Genomic DNA, 25,818 nt, shown 5'->3' with positions numbered 1-25,818 from the left:
TAAATACAAAATGAAATGTATATATATATATTCAGGTAACATTTATTTGGATTGTAGAACAAACAGGTTTTTTTGAGCACACTGTTCACTACCGCTGTTAAGGTAGCATGCATACACACACTTCCACTCTTATTACACAAGTTGTAAAGGCTATAATTGGCATTTGCGATGTTAGTATTTCAACATTTAGTGTAATAAGAGCTGATAAGTAACATTTCTCTCAAAAATACATAGAAGTTTACAGCTCAAGGAATGTTTTGGTTTTGATAAGTTATCTCAGCTTACTTAGACATGGATGACAGAGTTAGTAGTGTCGAAGTATGCAAAAGTGTTTCTCCTGCACCAACAACCACCCGGTTCATTAAAATTAAAAAACAGAATAGCTGAAGAAAAGTGCTGCAGTCCAGAGGATACAGATTATTCTGTACTTAATATATTCTTGTTTTACCTTTGTAGTAAAACCCACACTGACAAAAAAAAAAATGATGCATCTTGATGCACTCACACACTTCATAGAAACTACTGTAGTGGTGCTTAAAAGGTAATGGCGTTTCACAGTCATTGAAATGTGTAACCATTGTCCATACTTGCAAACTGTCCAAGATCTGACTTCCGGTCTGTAACAATCAGACAGAAAGATGGTTCAATGACACACATGCATACACCAGTATCGGATTCAGTATTTGTCTTTAAAGTGTTTATCTAGCCATCAATGTCCCAGCTGAACAGGTGATGTTTGACCAGCATGTCCTGCACGCCCTCTTTAAGTGGTCTCTGCTCCTTCTCCTAGGAAAAGAATGGATAGCAGCAAAAACACAAAATGAGACACAATGGCATGATTTATAAATGCTGACAGAATAATGATCATATGAAGAAATGAATGTCACCACACTGAGCTTACCTCTTTCCGGTCAGGGAGCTCACAATCTTGACAGAGACTGAAGGCAAACTTGGAAAGAACCCTGAGGAAGTGTGTTGACCAAAAGTTGCTCATTTATGTATATCTTTTAAGTAAAATGAACACATTCTCATTTTACAAGGTTTGCTATTTTCATATACATACACTATATTGCCAAAAGTATTTGTCCACCTGCCTTGACTCACATGAACTTGAAGTGCCATCCCATTCCTAACCCACAGTGTTCAATATGATGTCGGTCCACCTTTTGCAGCTATTACAGCTTCAACTCTTCTAGGAAGGCTGTCCACAAGGTTGCGGAGTGTGTTTATAGGAATCTTTGACCATTCTTCCAAAAGCGCATTGGTGAAGTCACACACTGATGTTGGTCGAGAAGGCCTGGCTCTCTGTCTCTTTTCTAATTCATCCCAAAGGTGTTCTATCAGGTTTAGGTCAGGACTCTGTGCAGGCCAATCAAGTTCATCCACACCAGACTCTGTCATCCATGTCTTTATGGACCTTGCTTTGTGCACTGTCATGTTGGAAGAGGAAGGGGCGCACTCCAAACTGTTCCCACAAGGTTGGGAGCATGGAATTGTCCAAAATGTTTTGGTATCCTGGAGCATTCAAAGTTCCTTTCACTGGAACTAAGGGGCCAAGCCCAACTCTTCAAAAACAACTCCGCACCATAATTCTTTCTCCACCAAATTTCACACTCGGCACAATACAGTCCGAAATGTACCGTTCTCCTGGCAACCTCCAAACCCAGACTCGTCCGTCAGATTGCCAGATGGAAAAGAGTGATTCATCACTCCAGAGAACGCGTCTCCACTGCTCTAGAGTCCACTGGCGACGTGCTTTACACCACTGCATCCGTCGCTTTGCATTGGACTTGGTGATGTATGGCTTAGATGTAGCTGCTCGGCCATGGAAACCCATTACATGAAGCTCTCTGCATACTGTACGTGGGCTAATTGGAAGGTCAAATGAAGTTTGGAGCTCTGTAGCAACCGACTGCAGAAAGTCAGCGAGCTCTTTGCACTATGCGCTTCAGCATCTGCTGACCCCTCTCTGTCAGTCTACGTGGCCTACCACTTCCTGGCTGAGTTGCTGTTGTTCCCAAACTCTTCCATTTTCTTATAATAAAGCCGACAGTTGACTTTGGAATATTTAGGAGCGAGGACATTTCCCGATTAGATTTGTTGCACAGGTGGCATCCTATGACAGTTCCACACAGGAAATCACTGAGCTCCTGAGAGCGGCCCATTCTTTCACAAATTGTTGTAGAAACAGCCTCCATGCCTGAGTGCTTGATTTTATACACCTGTGGCCAGGCCAAGTGATTAATACACCTGATTCTGATCATTTGGATGGGTGGCCAAATACTTTTGGCAATATAGACACTTAGATGTGCTGTCCCAAAAACAAACAAAAAAACAACTGTTTTGCCAACATCTTACCTGAGTTCACACTTGATCTGAACCCAACCCGGACTGCGTAGAAATGACCACGGGTGATACCATTTCTCGACAGCCGCCATGCTGGAACACAACACCTCCAGCCATAAATGCAGCACCTGCTCACTGGTCACAAAGAAAATACACAGTTTGAGGAGAATGGTTGGGAAGGTTTATTTTCGAGTCACAGAACATTTGTTGATTGTGGGCCAAACTCACTTGAGGCCGACGCAGACAAGAGACCTGAATTTGACGTCCATTTGAGCGTGCGACATGTCATGGCTCATGTTGACTGACTGCACTGTCTGGAAAGAGCAGACAGAGGGTGCTCATGAACACTAAGATCTCCAACTTCTACCTTTTTGTCAAAAGACCTATAATCTGCAGAGTGCCAAGACTTTTCTCTGCACAGTGTCGGTTAGGGTTGCACAATATTAACGATATACAATATGAATGATATGAATTTTTCCTACAATCATATTGTGATATTCCATGTTGATTACACATTCCAGCTGTGTTGTGCAAATCCAATCCAACCCACATAACTTGTATAGCACATTTCAAAAAACAATAGAAGTTTCACAAAGTTCTGCACAGTAATTAAAACACATTTAAAAGCAGGATAAAAGACAGGTCAGTCAAGTGTAAAAAACTTTGAACTAAAAATAATATATTCATAAAATACATAAAAGAAAATTTGAACTAAAAATAATACATTCATAAAATACATAAAAGAAAACAAAATAGACTAAGATCACACAACTCTAACACTGGTTTAAAAGCCAAGGAGTAAAATATGTTTTAAGATGTGATTTAAAACTAATTAAAGAGGGAGACGTCCGAATAACCACAGGTGTATAGTTCCAAAGTTTCAGAGCAAAAGCAGAAAACGTGCAATCCCCTCTGGATTTTAACCAGGTTTTTGGGACGACAAGAAGAAATTGATCAGCTGACCTCAGACACCTTGTGGGGGTGTAGATTTTTAAAAGGCATAACATAATTGTGGCGCTAATCCGTTAAGAGATTTAAAAACAAACAATAACATTCTAAAATGAATTTCAGGCGATTTAAAAGGGTTCGAAAAGTTGTATTGGTCACTGTGCTTGATTTTAAGTTGTTTTAATTGAAACATTCTATTTTTTACCTATTGTATTTTTTTATGTTTGTGTACCGTATGTAGTTTGTTGTTTTGTGTATTTATGAAACCGGTCACTCTTTGAAAAGAGATTTTAATCTCAATGAGTTTCTACCTGGTTAAATAAATGAACATGAAAATGAATGGCTTCAGAGGACAGCAGACATGAGCATTGAGATCTCCAACAGTTAAAAGTCTATCATAATCAGGTACCAGGGTGGACAAAAACTCAAGTCATTTATACAAATGTTATATTTACATGGACGGTAAATTACAGCACACAGTAGCGGGCTGGAGTGAAACAGCTTAAGCTGGAAAAAGAAGAGGCTGGCAGTTGTTTGCAGTTAGAAGCCTTTTTAAGTTAAAGTTAAAAGTTAAAGTACCAATGATTGTCACACACACACTAGGTGTGGTGAAATTTGTCCTCTGCATTTGACCCATCCCCTTGTTCACCCCCTGGGAGGTAAGGGGAGCAGTGGGCAGCAGCGGTGCCGCGCCCAGGAATCATTTTGGTGATTTAACCCCCAATTCTAACCCTTGATGCTGAGTGCCAAGCAGGGAGGTAATGGGTCCCATTTTTTTATAGTCTTTGGTATGACTCGGCCGGGGTTTGAACTCACAACCTACCAATCTCAGGGCGGACACTCTAACCACTAGGCCACTGAGTAGTAAGAACAATCACTACTCGTCCTTCATGTCCAGTAAAAACGAGAATTAAAATACGGCTCAAAAATATAAAGGTGACAAAAATTCAGAGAAAGCGGCAGACTCAGCCAGGTCTCAGTCACAAACATAAAATTAATATCCTGTGAGGTGTTGTTATCCTTTAGAATGCACATTTTATTTAAAAGCTATCTGGCATTAATCAGAGCACATCTGTTAGGAGGCCGAACAACAGCAGTCTTGGTTTCCCGACACAACGAGCGAAGGTTGTTGTGATCCACTCCATTTTGAAGGCGTCGAAAGCGGCAGAGAGTAAATTTGACAGCGACAAGCGAATGAACGTGTCCTCAGCGTACTGTAGCATCGTCGCTAGCGGATAAGGTTCCTCCACAGTGCAACACCGCTTCTAATTTAGCAATTCTCACATTCCATGGCGGTTATTAAATTGTTTCATACACATATCATCCCTGGAGAAGTAGGAACAGCTAAACTGCACACCGTAGGAGGGTATGCAAACCACTAAATGTAAGCCAGAGCTCTTGAATATAAACAAAGGTGAGCGGATCGATAAAAATATCGACGGTAACGATACCAAGTATAGTATCAGTATATGGTTGATTCTGCGATGGTTGAGGTCGATATTTTTTTTATTATCAAAAAAAATATTTTGTCCATTTTGTTATTGTTTACAAACTCAGGAAATAAGTCCCTGGACACAAGAGGGCCTTAAAAGGCAAAAACATAAGGATTTAAATCAGAGCCAAAAGTAGGAAATCATTTAATTACTTAATTATTATTGTTGCATCACCATCCTGTATTTTTGTCTAATTATAATTGTGATCAAAAATGTAATCATTCAACAATGTTGAACATTTTAAGCATCAGTATTGGTATGACCAGTACTGCCCCTGTAACTACCGGTACTTGGAATTGGATCAATACCCATTTGTAGTATCATCCAAAACTAATGCAAAGTATCGAAACAACAGAAGAATAAGTGCTTAGTACAATTTAAACAGAAGTGTAGATAGAACCATGTTATAACAGAAAATAACCAGATATAAACAGTAAATTAGCAAGTAGATTAATAATAGTTTTGAGAAGATGATTCAACTGGAAATTGTGTAATATGTTACTGCATACGTCAGCAGCCAGATTCAGAGCCTTTGTGACCCGTTTTGAAAACGGTTCTATTATCATTGATATACAAACCAATATGTTGTGATATTTTTGGTTGTTGCAGGAGGCTGCAATATATACTGCAATATAAATTTGAGGCCATATTGCCCATCACTAGTAAAGTAACCAAATGTTTATACATGTATACTCCATTCTTACTCACTCTGTATAGAAGCTCCTCTGGCGTTAGAACCTTCCCATCTTCATCTAACCTAGGATAAAAAAAATGTTTTAACTTTACAAGTGTAAACAGCACTGCTACTGAATCATCATGTTAAATAAAATGTACCTGTATGTTTTACAGAGAACCAGTCTGGAGTAGACAGAGTTGAAGTCCCTCTCTACCTCTCTAGTGGCTGCCTGAAGAGAACAAACTTAAGTAAAAGTCAAATTGTGCAATATGTGAAAGGGAATAAATCCAATGTACCTCTTCTATGAATAACCACGGATGACAGGGCCCACCCAAAATGGAGGGCTTCTTGAGGCCATGCAGGAAGATGGCCTTAAGGGCCGGACATAGAGTCCCTCTGGCGAGATCGGTCACAGCTTCTGTTACAGAGTCATCGCCTGCTAGCGAGTACTCTTTACTTCTCTCGTCAAGGATCTCAACAAACTTTGCAGGAAACCAGCCTGTTCAAAGAGCAAAACAAGGTAAAATGATTGCTCATACTGATGAATCAGCAAAACACACCTCTAAGACCGTTGAGCTCTCCAACCCAACAGTGTTCATCCTTCTGTGAGACGATCTGACAGGATCATAATCACAGGCAGTGTTAGACCCACAATATTGTTATTATTGTCAAATATTTTGGTTTGCGTGTCATGTCTCACAGTGATGATGTCATTCTTCCTGAAGCCCAGCTCATCATCGTCATGCCGCTCAAAATCCAGCAATGCCTTTGCCCTTCTCCGCCGGTTTCGAGAGACAACCAGGAAGTTTTCATGGTCGCGCTGGTGGCTCTCCATGGAGTAATCTGGGGTGAACTCCTACATAGACACGTGTGTGAATGTGAGCTTCTTTTTCTTCGCTAAGGGTCCTGTTCTCCCATTTGTGCGTATGTTTTTTTTTATACATGCTCGATGTTCGGTAAGCACGTTTCTCTTAATTGTATTCTCCCATTTAGCCGGCGAACACGCCGGAAACCAGGAAACCAGGCAGGCTTATTACTAATAAAGCAGACTTTGACGTGACCCCTCTTTTTTTTCGTAGTGCGAAACTTACGGAGCATGGACTTTTAGTGCGATTACTATTAATTTTTAAAGGCTGTATTATTACAGGCAGCGGAAAAGTGAACGTGTGTCTTCATGGTGGTGATGTGTGTGTCTGCACGCTACAACAGCATCTAAAAACATCTACATTACTACTACTGTATCTGCACCAAGTTGTGAAAAACTGAGCGCAGACATAGCCAATACCAAAAAACAAAGAAGGCGATTATGTCTTGCAAGCCTCAAACAGAATTTGGATGTAAATAATGTGGATAACATTCAAATGTGCTTAGCTCATTTTGTATCTGGTGTGTATGAATAAATTTTTACCTGTTTTGTGTGATTTTTTTGAAAACCTATTGCTAATGAAAAAGGACTAGTTTTTACTTAAGCATGACAACATGGCATTTGCAAATCTTTCTTGCTTTCCTTACTGAACCATAAACTAAGTGTAAACACTAAACAGACACACTTTATAGCTTAAAGTCAGTAGCTGTATAAACTTGGAGAAATTATTAGGCACTTTATACGTTTACATCTACCGGCTTCAAGCATGCATTAAATTGATCGTTCTAGAGCCACAGATCGTTGAACTTGGACTTACCCATCTTATGCAATTAATTTGGCTTTGCTGTGGGCTTTAGTTAAGTTTTCTCAGCTGCTGTGCTAAGCAGTGACAACACATCGCAGCACGCGCTGCACTAGCAGATGGTGCGCGATACATTTTGACCAGGCAGCACAGGTAGCCCGCTTTAGTTTCGTTTTGTAGTTACAATATAGAGTCCTTAAGAATCAAAACATTTAAAAGAAATGACTGAAGTTTATGCATGTTTTAAATTAAAGTAAGGTTAATAGATTTTTAAGACCTTTCAAAATCGTATTTGGGACTTTTTGATATTTTAGGAGAATTTTAAGGTTTTAAAATACAAATTGTTGGATTGAAGACTTTTTAAGCGGATACCCTGTGTAAATATCTCCGCAATGCCTTCATGGTTTGATTTCAAATTTTCAAGACTTATGCAAATACCATTATACAACAGCAGGTACCAATAGGTAATAAAAGTTGGTTTTGTAAAATAGGGCCCTTCTAAGGGTTGCTCCACCGAGTGTGCATCTAGGACAGTGGTTCTTAACCTGGGTTTGATCGAACTCAGGGGTTCGACGGAGCCTCCGCCGCAGAGGTCAAGACACACCCGACTCATCGTGTAAATAAAAACTTCTCTATATCGGCTTTATGGATACGGCAACAGCAGAAGTCAGACTGATTTGCATGTGTGTAATTTGTTATGAGTTCATTCACTGTGTTGGTTTTGTTCTTTGAACAAGGTGATGTTGATGCACTGTTCATTTTGTGCACCAGTAAAAATACATAACTTTGTCTTGAATTTGAAAAAAAACACATTTTATTTTTCACTAAAGAAGGGTTCGGTGAATGCGCATATGAAACTGGTGGGGTTCGGTATCTCAAACAAGGTTAAGAATCACTGATCTAGGATGAAAGTGAGCAGTTACAGACTAATGTTGAGGGAAATAGGAGCCTAAGTGACTTGATACTGTACAGCCGGTCTACGAGAGGTATTACACTACATGATCATGAGCAGTGTTGTTTGCACTCACCGCGCTAGAGTGACGTGGGTCCAGACAGTGGAAATGCTCTGCAGTGCTGGTTATGGCCTCCCGAAGGGCCGCCACCAGTGCCGTCTGCTTAATATTTTTGGATTTGAGCGCTTCAGCCTCATCCTCTCCAAAGAGCAGGGAGGTTAGCGTAGACTTTCGCCGCAGGGATTGCCTTCTCACCGGCTGCACACACAAAAAAACATATACACTAACATATACAGATGGAGCCTAGTCTAATATGACTGACCTTGTTCAAATTAGCATTGAGCGGCGTATTGTTTCCACTGTTGAGTTGGGCCTGTTCATTCAGTATGTATGCAAGGTGCTTGTGTCTATGGGCTTCTAGAGTTTCCTGGGACAAATTTCCTGCCAGCCTCATAGCCTCGCCAAGAACTGCAGGCCCATCTTTCAGCTGGCTGGGTAGGTTGGACAGCGTGTTGAAAATGGACGCGGAGTTCTCTGATGAGATAAGCTCCTCCTCCTAATTTAGCGGAGTTAAATTGGTCAGTTCAACATTAAATTGTCATGAAAACAACTCTTTTGTTTATGCACTACACATGGACATATTAAGAGAATAACACTCAGGGGACAAATGCTGACTTTTTTGTTGTTTTAGTATATTTTGGTCATCATTTTTGTTGTGTTACTCCATTATACATGATTCTTTTTTTTTTTTAAAGAGGGTTTTTTTCATGTAAAATTTTAAAATGTCACTAATCAATTCACAAGTGTATGGTTATTAGACAATACACCTAAGCTAAATGAACGTATAAGTACTTCATTTTTAATAAGGCATAAAAACATTTTAGATCCATATTTTCTATTTTGCCTTAAATCTCTCAATCAGCTGTAGCCCCCCTCAAAAATACCAAATATATTTTTTTGTATCTTTATTTTAATCCTTTGAATGGCTTTTGATCAAATTACCGGTAAATCAGTTTTTAATTAGTATATATTTAAACCTGCAACATAATCTGATCAAAAGACTCAAAATAAAAACACAATATGTTTGATATTTTTGTTTAGGACTGAAGTTTGAGAAACTTGAGCATTAAAAAAAACCTCTCTAGTATTGAGTATTGATTATTCATGTCTTAGAAGCAACAACTGGGTACGCTACTTGGCTGCATCCACTAGAGGCGCTGTTGATTCAGTCGCAATTAGGTTTCCAGAAATAGAACATTCAAAAACATTCAAAGATTTCTCTGGTCCCTTTAACTATTTTTTTTTTTTAGAAATTTGAAACACTTAAGCAATTAATTGATTGATCTACAAAACAAATGGTTTATCTCTATCATTCTACAAATCCCACATAGTAACAAAGTCAAACAGGAAGTAAATGTGGAGTAGGGTAAAGACCTTAATCTTGAGCATGCCCAGTGTGACCTGGAAAAGCACCAAGGAGCCCTGGTAGAAGAGGAGGTCCCAAATTCTGAGGAGCAGACGAATGTCTACCACACTGGCAAAGGATGTCAGGAACCAGTGCAATGTAATCAGCGACAACTCTAAAAAGTATAAGAAGAAACAGACTATTTACTGCTCCTTAAACACCTCAAAGTTAGCCCCTTTCTAGTTTCTAGTACCTATGTCATGCTCCAGTAAAAGGCGGTCCAGTGCTGGTAGGTATTGAACAATGAGCTGACGAAGTACCCTCTGGTCGGTTTGGACGCCCAGCAATGTGGAAGAAAAGTAAGACGGAGGGAGAAGGTCTTCTATCAAGGCACACATCATCCATAACACATCCTCCTCCTCCATGAAGAGCAGTAGGCAGGAAACCACCTACAAGAGGTGGTAGGCATCAATCAAGGTACATAGCTAAAGAAACAATTACCAAAAAGATTAAAAAATTCAGTGGATGGAATTGCTCACCATGCCAGTTCCCTGACAATACCCGATGTCGGGGTAAAGCCAGGCCAGTGCTCGAAGTACCCGCCGCAACCTTGCTACCCCAACACTTGTCTGGCTATTGAAGCACACGTTGGTTGGCATTGTCCGCAACAGATCTTTCTCGATCTGAGGGACAAGATATTAAAGTTAGAAAGATGTTACAATTCAATACAATGCATTCACCTATCCCGACATAAGCACAGTTGGTGAAAGATATTATTAGGCTTGGTTCTATAACATTTTCCTGGAGGATATATTGTCCCACAAATTATTACTGATAAACAATATTGTTGTCAGCAAGACAAAACTAAGCACTAATGTAACCCTTTCAAAGCCCAAACTATTTTATTTCCCAATAGTATTTTTTACAATTGCGATTGATTCATTATTCTAATAAGTAGACAAGTAAAATACTCGCAACCTGTTAGGAAAATGGCTTTTCCATGAATCTTACGTATCCTAAAGTGCATTTTCTCCCCACTTTTTATAACCTGACTCAGGTGGTTTGTTTGGTTGTCTTTTTGTTGCCATCACTTTCCAAGAAATCTGGCAAATATTCCCACACTGGGACTATTGGCTTTGCAATCTTTGGATCTTTTTTTCTCCTAATTTTTGTTACTTTGCGAGACTTCTCACTAGTTAGGCCCTGTCGCTGCTCCATGTGTGCGTAAGCTAGCGCTCCCGCCTTCACCCACAGAGACAAATATTGTGGATGACTGACAAGAGCGTTCAGTCTGTTCGTTTAATTCTGTTAAAAAACAAACGCATTAAAGCGCTGAGAGCGATAAATAGAGCGAACCCTTTTGCACCCTGCTTGGAAGCCAGAGATGAAGAAAACAAACGTGGCAATTCATCAAAATGATAAAGTTAATTTTCATTTATGGTTTGATCAATTGAGTAATTGATTATTGTCCCAGGCTGAGATAAAATTATTTTTCTTCAGATTACACACATTAGAGCAATGATTCTCAAACTGTGGTACCCATACCACTAGTGGTAAACGGGCTCCATTTAGTGGTACGCGAAAGAATCACTTAATAAAATGTTCCAACACAGTGTTACTGTTCAAACTGTGTGTAATGTTACAGTGGCCAAATATATTAAATATGATTTCTAAATAAAAACTCTGCCTTGTTTTCAATGAATACTTTGGTTTACTACGCTACTATATTTTAATATCAGTAATTTTGGTGGTACTTAGCCAAGTTTTTTCTGAGGTGGTGAAAAAAGTTTGCGAACCACTGCATTAGATTGTGTAGATGTGTACTCATCGAAAACAGGGCTGGTAAATGTTTCTCGGGCTTTCACCTGTTTAGCTGTGGTGGTGTCGTCATTGGTGCTGTTCTTGATAATTTCTTTATACGAGATCTCAGAGGTCCTCTTCTTCTGTAATGCGCCAGACAGACGCATCCATAACTGGCAAAGAGAAAACATTTCAAAAATCAAGTCTTGTTGTACAACCATGAGCATGTTATGTTGTTTGTTCCTTCGAAAAAATAAATAAAATAACATAACACCACAGTATTTTACCTGTGGTCTCATGCTGTGAGGAATGCCGCCGAGCACTAGTGAGCGCAGACGCTCAGAGTGCGAAAGGACTGGAGCAATGAGCTCCCAGGTGAGGTCGCCCACGGTGTGATTATGCGTAAACTCCAAATGAGCTTGCCACCGTAACCTCTGCTGTGGGTTTTCTCGTTGTGGTGAGCCTTCGGTGCCCAGCCAAGGACTGGGCTCATCAGACTCTAACGGAGAAAAAAAAAATCAGAATACGTGATTCTTAAGAGAGTATGACAACAATGCAGTGTAACCTGAATTTACTAAACTCTCGTTGTACAAACTTTTATTTGGGAACCACAGACCGAATGAAAATATGTTTTGGTATATGAACCTTGTCTCAGGGTACGAACATTTGCCATTGTGTGTCTTGCAGCACAGCCATTTTGTGCCCGAAAGCATTGCTGCTCGATCTCCAGTGCTCATTGTTGCCAGCTCGGCAGTGCTGTGGTAAGCTTCTGTGCTACTTGTGTGCTTTTTGGCATTTTTATACAATTTTTCAAGTTTTGCTAGATCACTACGAATCTAAAGAAAGCAACAGACAAGCGATGTGTTGCTTGAAACATTCAGACACTGCATCTTCCAGCCTCCCCTCCCTTCAATTACAAGTCGAGAACACTGCAAGAAGTCAGTGTTCAAAAACAATAAAAAAATTAAAAAAATTAGGGGTATATTATTTGAACTAAGCAAAATTATCTGCCAATAGAACAAGAAAATTCGGCTTGTCAAGACTTTCCAAAACAAGTAAAATTAGCTAACCTCAATGAACCCAAAAATACCTTAAAATAAGTATATTCTCACTAATAACAAGTGCACTTTTGTTGGTAGAAAAAAAAATGAGACCTTTTTGCTCAATATGTTGAAAAATATTCTTAAATTAAGTAAATGCTAGTGCCATTATCTTGACATAATGATATGCGCTCGGCATCATGATTTTTTTTTCATGCTTGAAGAAATTATTACTTTAAAAAAGTAGCTTTATACTTGTGAGTGTTAATGACGCAGCTTTGCATCAGTTGATATTCTAGTTGAAAGCATGTTTTACTCAATATAGGTCATAAAATCTCAGTTACAAGCTTTAATATCTAACTGAGATAATTTAGGACCAAAACCCTTAAAACAAGTAAAACACTAACATAAAATCTGCTTAGTGAGAAGAATTATCTTATCAGACAGAAAATAAGCAAATATCACCCTTATTTTAGATATTTAATCTTACTTAGATTTCAGTTTTTGCAGTGAAGTAAAGTAAAAGTTTTTTTTTAATGATTTTATTTCTTATTCATTGTAGCTGCCTGGCTGTTAAAGTTAAGAAGTCTTGTGATTTCAAATTGTGAGTGCACCACAGGGCTAGTGACAATGTGGGTGCATGTCGGCTGAATAAGATTCAGTTGAACTAGTTGTTGATAATTTGGCTTTGTTATTAAAGAGTTATTTATGTTATTAGAGAGTTGACCCATCACCTCCTTGTTGTATTTGTTTGACATACAGTACTGTAAAGCGCTTTACATTGGGTTTACAGTGTACAATCCTTTGTTAAAATATGGACTTTTGTTGAGTCTGGAACCAATAAGTCATGTTTAGATTGTTTAATATGGAGAAATTTGCTTTAAAATACAAACTTCTCTACTTGCAAACCCTGTTCAAGAACCAACTAAGTTCGTAAATTGAAGTTCCACCATAAAATGTTAATGTTATTGTGTCATCAATAGAGATTGTTCATTAATAGCAGAACAACCTGTGTGGGTGTAAAAAGCACATGGAAGTCAGGAGGCTGAGTGAAATTAGAATGTACAATGCAATTTTGTATTCAGACATTTGTCTTACAATCCTAAAAAGCAGAAATTATTAATTGTTTTTAGCAAACTAAGTGTCATACTGACATTTCAAGGGAGTAAAAAGTTTTTAGATTGCAAAAGATTGCAACTCGCTCAGTAAGATCCCATGTGCTAACTGGGTATAACGAACATCAACCAAGACATTTTTCCTTGAAAATCTCCAGTCACAATTTCTGGAAGCTCAACAGCAAAGAAGTTTGAGCATGACCATATGAGAGAAGCATTACCTTCGACGTCGACTTTAAAGCCAAACTCATCATACTTCAGTTCATTTTGTTCCGAGTTGTCTTTCTGTGGGGGTGCAAAACAATATGACACATCATGTTGCCTCATAAAGTAAGAGGATTTTTATTAGATCCAACTAAGCATCGACAAAGGAAGTGCTCACTTGATGGTACTTGGCCAAAATGTCTTGGGGCCACATGCTTGGAGTGAGAGCAGAGAACGGCCCACCTGGGGCCGGAGTGTAAGTACCTACAAGATACAAACAGTCAATACAATACAAAGAACCATATATACCTACAAAATATATGGAATACAAATCAGTACCTGACATGGCACTGGCTGGTACAGCGATATTTTCTGTATCCAAAGACTGCGGTCAGTCTGGAGTCAGAAGGAGGATGAGTTCCAGGTTCCGCTTTACCCAAAAACAGAATACAGTGGTTTAATTACTATCTGCTATCACATAGGTCTGTGTGCATGACAAAGAAACTGAATAATGAACTACTTGAAGATACAAGAAAGAAGAAAAAGGGAGGATGCCACTACCCGTGATCACATGTCCCCTGTTCTCACACGAGACTCATTACTTGACTTAACTTTGCAAGCAGTTCTTCACATTCTGCGCATTAAAAGCCCTTCAGCAAGACGAGCAAACACAAATTATAATAGGCCCATTGAGCTGGCTGTGTTTGCAAACTGTATACAAAAAAAAAAATCTGAAGGGAAGTTCAATGCTGAAAGGATCTGTAAATCAAACGTATTTCCACATCACATTGACATTTACTGTATTTTATTTCTCAGCATTACAACTTTTATTGTAATTGTCAGCGATTCTTGTCAATGTGTGAAAACAGGGAACTTTTAGGTTTTTTTTTGCTAATGATTGAAGCATTGCAGGGCAACAGGGTTAGCACGAAAGTCATCCTTTTAGGGAATAAAATAAAAAATGCCTTACAATAAACAAACACTTCCCCCCGCAACACAGGAGTACAACGAGTAGAACATGAAAGAGGATGCAGCGGAAATGATTCATTCAGTAGCATCATCCAAAGGAGGATTTAGGACTTTTGCGTGATGAGAAATCAATTTGAGGACTGGAATATGTCCAAGCAGCTACAGGGTATGTGTGTAACTCAAGTGACTACTGGGATTTCCGAGTTACGCCCCTACATACGTTTTTATCACCTGCCAAGAAACCTCTGCTGCACACAGTAAGTAGTACAAATCCATCAAACTGCCATTATTACCTGCAAAATTCAAAAACGGCGCTGCTGAAGTGGCAGCTGGTTGCATCCTGTGCTTATAGGTGGATGGTTACATTGTATTTGGGAATTGCTACGAAACAGTTATAGATTTTATTTAGCATTTCAGATTAATCAAGATGAGTGACATGTTTGTTTATAGTTCTGGGAGAATAGCAACGTAATTGCAGGCGCAGTCTTCTAAGGCTATGTCTACACTAAGTCATTTAACCCCTTAAACGAATAATTATTTAGCCTAAGCCCCGTTTCAGCCACACTAAACAAGCGTTTAAAGTCTCCCTCCTCGGACAAATTTTTACACGGCTAAGTGCGCCATATATTTCTTGAATATCCGGCACTTAAGCTTTGTATGGACTCATTAATCGTTTACAAACAGAGTTCAGAGAGGAAGTGACACCAGGAAGACCGCACCCACACAGGAAGTGATGTCAGAAAGACTGCGCCCCACACAGGAAGAGACATCAAAAAGAACACACCACAGCCAGCTTCATAACAAAGATGGAGGCAGATCATCCAGACATATCTGTGTTTCTCCTTCTTGTACATGTACAGCCACTTTTGGAAATCATAAATTAATACCTTAAGTGAAGGAAACGGGCGATTGCAGCTATTTCGGATACAACACATCTCAGACGGCAAGAGAATTTTCCAATGTCCGGGTCAGCTGTGATTCTAATTAGCGAAAAACTTTGTCCCTTCCTCCCGTGGATGTGATGTGTGTGTGACTACAAATATTGCTTTATGGATGTGACTGTGATATGGCCAGGCAGCGTGCGTGATGCCCGCATTTTCGCTAACTCCGCCATTAGCGCGCAGCTGAAAGATGGAACCATCCCCTCGTGTCCCAAACAACTGCTGGAAGATGAAGATCCGGTCCCTGTTTTTCTTTTGGGCGACCCAGCTTATCCCCTGACGCCATATCTCACGAAAGAATACCCCAACGGCGGAGTCAACCCACAACAACAATACTTTGGGTATTCTCGGTCTAGATTAATTGTTGTAAAATGTTCTTTATCACATTGTCCACTTTCTCATGTCAATTCAAGATTTGATTCATGCATGATGGCTCAGGTGTGATTCACTACAATAGGGCCCCACAGCACATTGGATTCTAGTTAATTGAAATACCACAACACTGGATATTCTTCAAAGAAGATACATTTTAATTTAAAAACATGCACACAAAACACAGCAAACAAATGTAAAATGCACAGCAAACTATTTACAATATATCTCTTTCACAGTGAAGTAAAGTCATCTACTGGAGAGCTTGGAGCAGATGGACGCTCAGGTGGATTTCCCCCCCCCCCCCCGCATGCGTACTAGGTTGCGTTGCGTCGGAGGGGGCCGGGGGTCTTAAACGGTGGCATTGTTGTGTGTAGGGCTGCAACAACTAATCGATTAAATCATTATAAAAATAGTTGGCGATTAATTTAGTCATCGATTCGTTGGATCTATGCTATGTGCATGCGCAGAGGCAATTTTATTTATTTAAAAAAAAAAAAAATTAATAAACCTTTATTTATAAACTGCAACATGTACAAACAGCTGAGAAACAATAATCAAAATAAGTATGGTGCCAGTATGCTTTTTTTTTCAATAAAATACTGGAAAGGATAGAAATGTAGTTTGTCTCTTTTATCTGATTGTTAATCGAAGTAATAATCGACAGATTAATCGATTATCAAATGAATCGTTAGTTGCAGCCCTAGTTGTGTGTGGACACGGATAAGGCTAGGTGAGATTTACCCTGGATAACCATATCCGGCGTAGTGTAAACGGGGTCTAAGTATGACACAGGAAAACACAGAAGCCAAACAGTGATTTAGCTGTGCATGTAAAAGGAAGTCTTGCGCCATTGTTAAGCAGCCCTCACCTTTCTTGTTCCTGGAAAAAGTGTCTGCTAAAGACAAGCATTCTGCTACATACGCACTGACTTTTATCGTGCCTTCACTTGAGAATGCACACACTGGAACCGAAAGTTTGGACAATCCTAAGATAATGGAAATAAAACATGACAAGAGTGGGCGGTGGGGCAATGTGATTTTTTTTTTTCCATTGGGGACCAGAGTTCCTTGCTGCCTCTCTGTCCTCACAGTAATCACATCACTGGTGACTCATGCTGCATGGGCTCCCACCTACACAACAACGAATGGGTAGCTTGAGCTGAATAATGATTAACAGGCCTGATGTTTTCCCTCACAAAGACATGCACTTATATGAAAACACCTTGCACTTCCTTGTGCACGGGGAAATGCATATTCGCAGAATATACGACAACAGATCGGCGTTCCAATCACAGTCAAAACATGTGTGGGGTTTGCATGTTCTCTGATCAGGCTTCGTACACCTTTTCCATGGCCAAATTCAAGCACTTTTTAAGGACTTTCAAGATCAATTTTTCCGGTTTTTCCAGTACCCTTCAAAAGGCGAAAACCAGTGTGAATCAATCCATAGCCTTGTTGTTTGAGGTCACGAAATGCTGTCTGTAGGAAAATCTGCTAAAACCTAAGCCTAACATTTAACCAGCAGTTATCATTAACTGAATGGGGCATAGAAAATGAAGCAGTGTTTCTGTAGACTATTCAATGTCATTGGTGTTTGCAAACGTTCTTTACTTGTTTGTTTGTATCATCATTCCTTACAAGAAATAACATTAATTATTATTGTTTACTTGTTTGTTTGTATCCTAATTCATGCATACATCATGTTCATTAAAACGACAACCTCCCGGCATGATGGACCGATGCACCACTTTGATTAATTGATTGAGACTTTATTAGTAGATTGCACAGTACAGTACATATTCCGTACAATTGACCACTAAATGGTAACAGCCAAATAAGTTTTTCAACTTGTTTAAGTCGGGTTCCACGTTAATCATCCATCCATACATTTTCTACCGCTTGTCCCTTTTGGGATCGCGGGGGCACCGGAGCCTATCTCAGCTGCATTCGGGCGGAAGGCGGTGTACACCATTGACAAGTCACCATCTCATCGCAGGGCCTCCACGTTAATCAATTCATGGTATTCACTGTCCTCTTGGGGGCGACACAGAGCAGTATCTAGCATGACAACAACCTAATGTAAGGGCTCGTGCAAAGCTAACAGATCAAGCGTGTAGCTTTCATTTTTAAAGGAAACTTATTTTTATTTTTCCCCTCATTTTATAATTAGCCTATTGAGTCAGACTGCCGAGAAATATGATGAACATTTCCAAGCATTTACAAACACTTCAGCCAAAATTCAAGCATTTTTTTAAACCTTGAAAACACAACATTAAAATCCAAGCATTTTCAAGGTTTTTAAGCGCACGTACGCACCCGGCGGCATGGGAAATGGATGGCTATTCCGTGACGTCAAGACAGGATGTCGCACGGATGTTTGCACACAAACTCACCTCTGTTAGATTGCCATTCTTTTTGCAAAGAACACTGCAGAAACGCTTGACATTACTAACATCATATGGGCTCAATATATCACGTGACGAGAGCGTCATTTGATGACGTGTTACGAATACGTCCCGGATGACGTCAGAACAGTCGAACTAAATATAGCGTTACTTTTTTTTTTCTTTTTTTTTTACTTACTCCTGTCAACATATTAGACAAATACTAACACGGTAACACATGGAGGTAACATTATATTTATAAAAAATGTGATACATGCCAGGAACCTATGCAATGTGTTCACTCGTCTGTCAGCTGTTAGCAAGCTAGCATTAGCATATGTCTTAGTGCGTGCTATAGTCCGCTAGCTCAACTTACCGTGACATTCGTCAAGTAGAAACACAAAGCTTATGGTTGGCAACAGGCGTGGCCACGGTGATCAAACGGACGAAAACACCAAATGCTGAGCCATGACACGTCCCAACGTTGGACAATTCCTTATGCTTATATTGCACCTGCTAGCGACGTTTAGCGCCGCTGTATCCTTGCACCTTTTCCCTCCCTTCTCCAGTGGGAGAAATAGTCCCGGATGCCGGAACTACATGCCCGTGCTCGACAATATCCTTCCGCGTAGCAATTGATGACGTTGCACGGCAATCCAGTCATTCATTCATATTTTCTTACGCGTTCATTGTATTAACATTTACCGAAAAATACATAATCAGGAACACATGCAACAATATATAATGACTATACAAATGCATTTAATTGTATTTATAATAATCCTGCAAACACTTTATGCTGGCTGGAGTGTGAACAAGATACACTATAATTTGTCATATGCGTTACAAAATCAGTTGATGGTAACATTTACATTAAATATACAGCAGTTGTTTATGTTTTCTGATTAAATGTCCAGCGGTTATTTATGTTTTGTTTATGTGCCGTATTTTTTTTCAAAGTATTTTTTCTTTGGGGACTACTGTTGAACCACAGTTCTGCCACTAGATGACGCCAAAGTTCATGGGGAAAATGAGTCAATTTGATTAGTAAGGTCCTGAGTAGTCTTGGGTTCAATCCCAGGCTCGGGATCTTTCTGTGTGGAGTTTGCATGTTCTCCCCGTGACTGCGTGGGTTTCCTCCGGGTACTCCGGTTCCTCCCACCGCCAAAAACATGCACCTGGGGATAGGTTGATTGGCAACACTAAATTGGCCCTAGTGTGTGAATGTGAGTGTGAATGTTGTCTGTCTATCTGTGTTGGCCCTGTGATGAGGTGGCGACTTGTCCAGGGTGTACCCTGCCTTCCGCCCGATTGTAGCAGAGATAGGCTCCAGCGCCCCCCTCGACCCAAAAAGGGAGTAAGCGGTAGAAAATGGATGGATGGATGGTAAAGTACCAATGATTGTCACACACACACACACTAGGTGTGGCGAAATTATTATTTAACCATTGACAGACAAGACTTGATGTGTCATGTTAAGTTAAAACTCCAAACCACACACCTCCAGCACACAGAACCACATACAACGATAATTAGAATAGATATAGGTAAAATAAATGTTGTTGTCAAAGTTGAACTATAAGGTTGTTTGAATCACATTAGGAATGTGTAACACTACACCCCCTTCATTTCTCTAGCAGCAAACCCAGCATGGAACACTTCACTGTTCACTCAACACAGACATCATAACATCATCAAAGCTCACATTTATGCATTCACACACAGCTCCAACATTTGGTAACCTGGATAAGGGAGTAGAAGAAAGGTAAATAAATAATACACCAAATGTGGCAGATTCAGGCAAAGTTAAATGATAATGGTAAATGGGTTATACTTGTATATCACTTTTCTACCTTTAAGGTACTCAAAGCACTTTGACACTATTTCCACATTCACTCATTCACACACACATTCACACACTGATGGCGGGAGCTGCCATGCAAGGTGCTGACCACGACCCATCAGGAGCAACGGTGAAGTGTCTTGTTCAAGGACACAACGGACATGACTAGGATAGTATACGCTGGGGATTGAACCAGGAACCCTCAGGTTGCTGGCACGGCCACTCTCCCAACTGTGTCACGCCGTCTAAGTTTCACTTTTCATTGAACATAATTGTGATGCGTTCAAGGAACCTTAAAATAAAAAATTGTTTAATTACTAAAATAATAAGGTTATATTATGATTATTATATTATTGACTGATAATAATCCTACATTTGATCCCTACCTCATTATGAACTAAAGGGAAACTTGACATATTTAAGTGAATAATGACAGGTGTAATAACAGTTTGTATGATTATTAAAACTCACTTTATGCTAAACTTCTCAATACTAAAGCCAGCCCTGCATTTAATTATTGTGCTTGTGGCCACCTACTCAGTGGCCTTGTGGTTAGAGTGTCCGCCCTGAGATCGGTAGGTTGTGAGTTCAAACCCCAGCCGGGTCATACCAAAGACTATAAAAATGGGACCCATTACCTCTCTGCTTGGCACTCAGCATCAAGGGTTGGAATTGGGGGTTAAATCACCAAAAATGATTCCCAGGCACGGCTACGCTGCTGCCCACCTCCCAGGGGGTGATCAAGGGGATGGGTCAAATGCAGAGGACAAATTTCACCACACCTAGTGTGTGTGTGACAATCATTGGTACTTTAACTTTAACTTTTAACTTAAGTTTGCAGTGCTGTAGAACTGCAAAGCATCATATTTTGCCCCTCTAATGTTGCTATGTAAGGTGTATAAACATTCGTATCCCAGAAGTGAATGTTTGCACCGCTGCATTATATTTAGTGCATATATCAACAAATTAGTGCTGAGTCAGTCAAAAGTGGCCTTTTTGATACAGACTTGTTGATACAGCTTTTGTTTGCGTGATGTTGGTGTATGACTAATATATGACTTTACTGGTGAACCTATGTACAGTCGTGGTCAAAAGTTTACATACACTTGTAAAGAACAAAATATCATGGCTGTCTTGAGATTCCAATAATTTCTAAAACTGTTATTTTTTTGTGATAGAGTGATTGGAGCACATACTTGTTTGTCACAAAAACAGTCACGAAGTTTGGTTCTTTTATGAATTTATTATGGGTCTACTGAAAATGTGACCAAATCTGCGGGGTCAAAAAGAGCAATGTTAAATATTTGGTTACGTGTCCCTTGGCAAGTTTTTTACTGCAATAAGGCGCTTTTGGTAGCCATCCACAAGCTTCTGGCAAGCTTCGGGTTGAATTTTTGACCACTCCTCTTGACAAAATTGGTGCAGTTCAGCTAAATTTGTTGGTTTTCTGACATGGACTTGTTTTTTCAGCATTGTCCACACGTCAGGACTTTGGGAAGGCCATTCTAAAACCTTAAAGGCCTACTGAAATGACATTTTTTTTATTTAAACGGGATAGCAGATCCATTCTATGTGTCATACTTGATCATATCGCGATATTGCCATATTTTTGCTGAAAGGATTTAGTAGAGAACATCGACGATAAAGTTCCCAACTTTTAGTCGCTGATTAAAAAAAGCCTTGCTTGTACCGGAAGTAGCGTGACGTCAAAGGTTGAAAGGCTCCTCACATTTCCCCATTGTTTTCAATGCAGCGAGAGCGATTCAGGCCGAGAAAGCGACGATTACCCAAATATTTTGAGCCAGGATGAAAGATTCGTGGATGAGGAACGTAAGAGTGAAGGACTAGAGTGCAGTGCAGGACGCATCTTTTTTCGCTCTGACCGTAACTTAGGTACAAGCTGGCTCATTGGATTCCACACTCTTTCCTTTTTCTATTGTGGATCACGGATTTGTATTTTAAACCACCTCGGATACTATATCCTCTTGAAAATGAGAGTCGAGAACACGAAATGGACATTCACAGTGACTTTTATCTCCATGACAATACATCGGCGAAAACTTTAGCTACGGAGCTAAAGTGATAGCATCGGGCTTAACTGCATATACAAACAAAAGAAATAAGCCTCTGACTGGAAGGATAGACAGAAAATCAACAATACTATTAAACCATTGACCTGTAAATACACGGTTAATGCTTTCCAGCCTGGCGAAGGTTAACAATGCTGTTGCTAACGACGCCATTGAAGCTAACTTAGCAACGGGACCTCACAGAGCTATGCTAAAAACATTAGCTATCCACTTACGCCAGCCAGCCCTCATCTGCTCATCAACACCAGTGCTCACCTGCGTTCCAGCGATCGACGGAAGGACAAAGGACTTCACCCAATCACCGATGCGGTCGGCGGCTATCGTCGGATAGCGCGTCTGCTATCCACCTCAAAGTCCTCCTGTTTGTGTTGCTGCAGCCAGCCGCTAATACACCGATCCCACCTACAACTTTCTTCTTTGCAGTCTTCATTGTTCATTAAACAAATTGCAAAAGTTTCACCAACACAGATGTCCAGAATACTGTGGAATTTTGAGATGAAAACAAAGCTTTTTGTATTGGATTCAATGGCGTCCGAATACTTCCGTTTCAACGATTGACGTCACGCACATACGTCATCATACATAGACGTTTTGAACCGGAAGTTTAGCGGGAAATTTGAAATTGCACTTTATAAGTTAACCCGGCCGTATTGGCATGTGTTGCAATGTTAAGATTTCATCATTGATATATAAACTATCAGACTGCGTGGTTGACTGACGTGTGTTTGGGGTCATTGTCCTGTTGGAACACCCAACTGCGCCGAAGACCCAACCTCCGGGCTGATGATTTTAAGTTGTCCTGAAAAATTTGGAGGTAATCCTCCTTTTTCATTGTCCCATTTACTCTCTGTAAAGCACCAGTTCCATTGGCAGCAAAACAGGCCCAGAGCATAATAAGGCTTGGTGTTCCTGGGATTAAAGGCCTCACCTTTTCTCCTCCAAACATATTGCTGGGTATTGTGGCCAAACAGCTAAATTTTTGTTTCATCTGACCACATAACTTTCCTCCAGAAGGTCTTATCTTTGTCCATGTGATGTCCATGTTTAGCTGAACTGCACCAATTTTGTCAAGAGGAGTGGTCAAAAATTCAACCAGAAGCTTGTGGATGGCTACCAAAAGCACCTTATTGCAGTGTAACTTGCCAAGGGACATGTAACCAAATATTAACATTGCTGTATGTATACTTTTGACCTAGCAAATTTGGTCACATTTTCAGTAGATCCATAATACATTCATAAAAGAACCAAACTTCATGAATGTTTTTTGTGACAAACAAGTATGTGCTCCAATCACTCTATCCCAAAAAAATAAGAGTTGTAGAAATTATTGGAAACTCAAGACAGCCATGACATTATGTTCTTTACAAGTGTATGTAAACTTTTGACCACGACTACATATCTCTCTTACCCCCGTTCTGCTTCCACCTCAGCACTAGCCACTCTTCCACTATGACGCTTCGGCTATTTGAACCCTTCACCGTTTTCTTTAACACTCATTTCACTGCACCATGCCACGGTGAGTCACATCAATAAAACCGCTGCAGCTTAAGGCCGACCTTGCCCATGGGCTTGCAGAGAGCGCCGATAGACCATCCATCCCGCATGTCACAGTGTGTGGGTGTGGCTCATAGTTTGTGTCTCTCTTTTCATTATTAGTCATCTGTCTGGCTGCTACTGTCCTTTTTTTTAAGACAATGACGTGCACTGAAGGGGTAAAAAAGAAAAAGAGGCTGACACACTGCATTTGGTATGACGTCAGGGAGGATGGGGGGATAGACTGGTGTGAAAGAAAAACATGGGAGGATGTGCAAGATCCTGTTTGTGTGCGAGGGTTGTTGTTAATGAGAAGAATCAATGCAAATACGGAGCAGCAGGTTTAGGAGAAACGTGAAGTCAGAATGTGTTGCAAAGGTGCAGTTTTAGGAGGAGACAGAAGATAGTGCTGTTGCATTACACGAGGAGGACGTGGGCCTAGAAGCATTATGTACAGTTTCATCTGACATCACATGGACGAAGATAAGACCTTCTGGAGTAAAGTTATGTGGTCAGATGAAAATCCAGTGGCATGGAGTCCAAGACGACTGCGGACCCTTTTCGGCTGCAGCCTTCTTCCGCCATCGCAGCCGTTGTGGTAGTCCTTAAAGGCCTACTGAAACCCACTACTACCGACCACGCAGTCTGATAGTTTATATATCAATGATGAAATCTTAACATTGCAACACATGCCAATACGGCCGGGTTAGATTAGTAAAGTGCAATTTTAAATTTCCCGCGAAATATCCTGCTGAAAACGTCTCGGTATGATGACGTTTGCGCGTGACGTCACGGATTGTAGCGGACATTTTGGGACACCATTGTGGCCAGCTATTAAGTCGTCTGTTTTCATCGAAAAATTCCACAGTATTCTGGACATCTGTGTTGGTGAATCTTTTGCAATTTGTTTAATGAACAATGAAGACAGCAAAGAAGAAAGCTGTAGGTGGGAAGCGGTGTATTAGCAACCGGCTGCAGCAACACAAGAACTGGGACAACAGAAACTCTTACCAGGAGGACTTTGAGTTGGATACGCGCTACCTTGAGTACGCAGCTGCGGCTTCCAAACATTTAATCGCTTGCCCGTACGTGCGTGCCGCTATGTGCATGTCACGTACATAACTTTGGGGAAATATATGTGCTGTATGAACTTTGCGGAGGTGAAAGGTACTTTGGGCTGTGGGATTGAGTGTGTTGTGCGGGTGTTTGATTTGCATTGGCGGGTTATATGGACGGGAGGGGGGAGGTGTTTGTTATGCGGATTAATTTGTGGCATATTAAATATAAGCCTGGTTGTGTTGTGGCTAATAGAGTATATATATGTCTTGTGTTTATTTACTGTTTTAGTCATTCCCAGCTGAATATCAGGTCCCACCCGCCTCTCACAGCACCTTCCCTATCTGAATCGCTTCCACTGCCCTCTAATCCTTCACTCTCACTTTCCTCATCCACGAATCTTTCATCCTCGCTCAAATTTTAATGGGGTAATCGTCGCTTTCTCGGTCCAAATCGCTCTCGCTGCTGGTGGCCATGATTGTAAACAATGTGCAGATGTGAGGAGCTCCACAACCTGTGACGTCACGCTACTTCTGGTACAGGCAAGGCTTTTTTATCAGCGACCAAAAGTTGCGAACTTTATCGTCGATGTTCTTTACTAAATCCTTTCAGCAAAAATATGGCAATATCGCGAAATGATCAAGTATGACACATAGAATGGATCTGCTATAAGAAAATCTCATTTCAGTAGGCCTTTAAATCTACCGTCTTCCGCCTGCTCCGCCGTTGAGGTATTCACCGTATCCCTGGCTAGGGGGCAGTCAGGTACTAGGCCTTTGACAAGGGCCACCTGGGGTAACAGTAGTAAAAGGTTTAACCTCCTAGTGCCCCAAGACCCCATAGAGGAGCCTCCACTGCCGGATGCTCTTTAACATCATGCCCAGGACAAACCAGGACCAACAAGCATGTGCTCCAATCACTCTATCAAAAAAAAAAAAAAGAGTTGTAGAAATTATTGGAAACTCAAGACAGCCATGACAT

The 25,818-nt window shown here is 40.4% G+C and overlaps 1 protein-coding gene across 1 annotated transcript; it reads right to left on the bottom strand.

Moving 5' to 3' along the window:
• Nucleotides 1-10: 10 nt before the first annotated feature.
• sgsm3 (small G protein signaling modulator 3) lies at nt 11-18,904 on the bottom strand. The gene is made up of 20 exons (XM_062036824.1): nt 18,692-18,904; nt 13,987-14,077; nt 13,826-13,911; nt 13,665-13,728; nt 11,576-11,787; nt 11,354-11,461; nt 10,028-10,171; nt 9,742-9,937; nt 9,518-9,663; nt 8,406-8,639; nt 8,159-8,341; nt 6,164-6,319; nt 6,024-6,078; nt 5,760-5,962; nt 5,622-5,692; nt 5,496-5,544; nt 2,575-2,660; nt 2,359-2,481; nt 902-962; nt 11-786 (listed from the first exon to the last, which is right to left on the bottom strand). The coding sequence occupies exons 2-20, from the start codon at nt 13,991-13,993 to the stop codon at nt 703-705; spliced, it is 2,268 nt and encodes a 755-aa protein (XP_061892808.1). The 5' UTR covers nt 13,994-14,077; nt 18,692-18,904; the 3' UTR covers nt 11-702.
• Between the last annotated feature and the right edge of the window lie 6,914 nt (nt 18,905-25,818).

The sequence above is a fragment of the Entelurus aequoreus genome, linkage group LG25 (genome assembly GCF_033978785.1).
Source record: "Entelurus aequoreus isolate RoL-2023_Sb linkage group LG25, RoL_Eaeq_v1.1, whole genome shotgun sequence".
NCBI classification, from domain to species: Eukaryota; Metazoa; Chordata; class Actinopteri; order Syngnathiformes; family Syngnathidae; genus Entelurus; species Entelurus aequoreus.
Note: the sequence above shows the minus strand (reverse complement) of the source record. Positions and strands in the feature narration are given on the sequence as shown.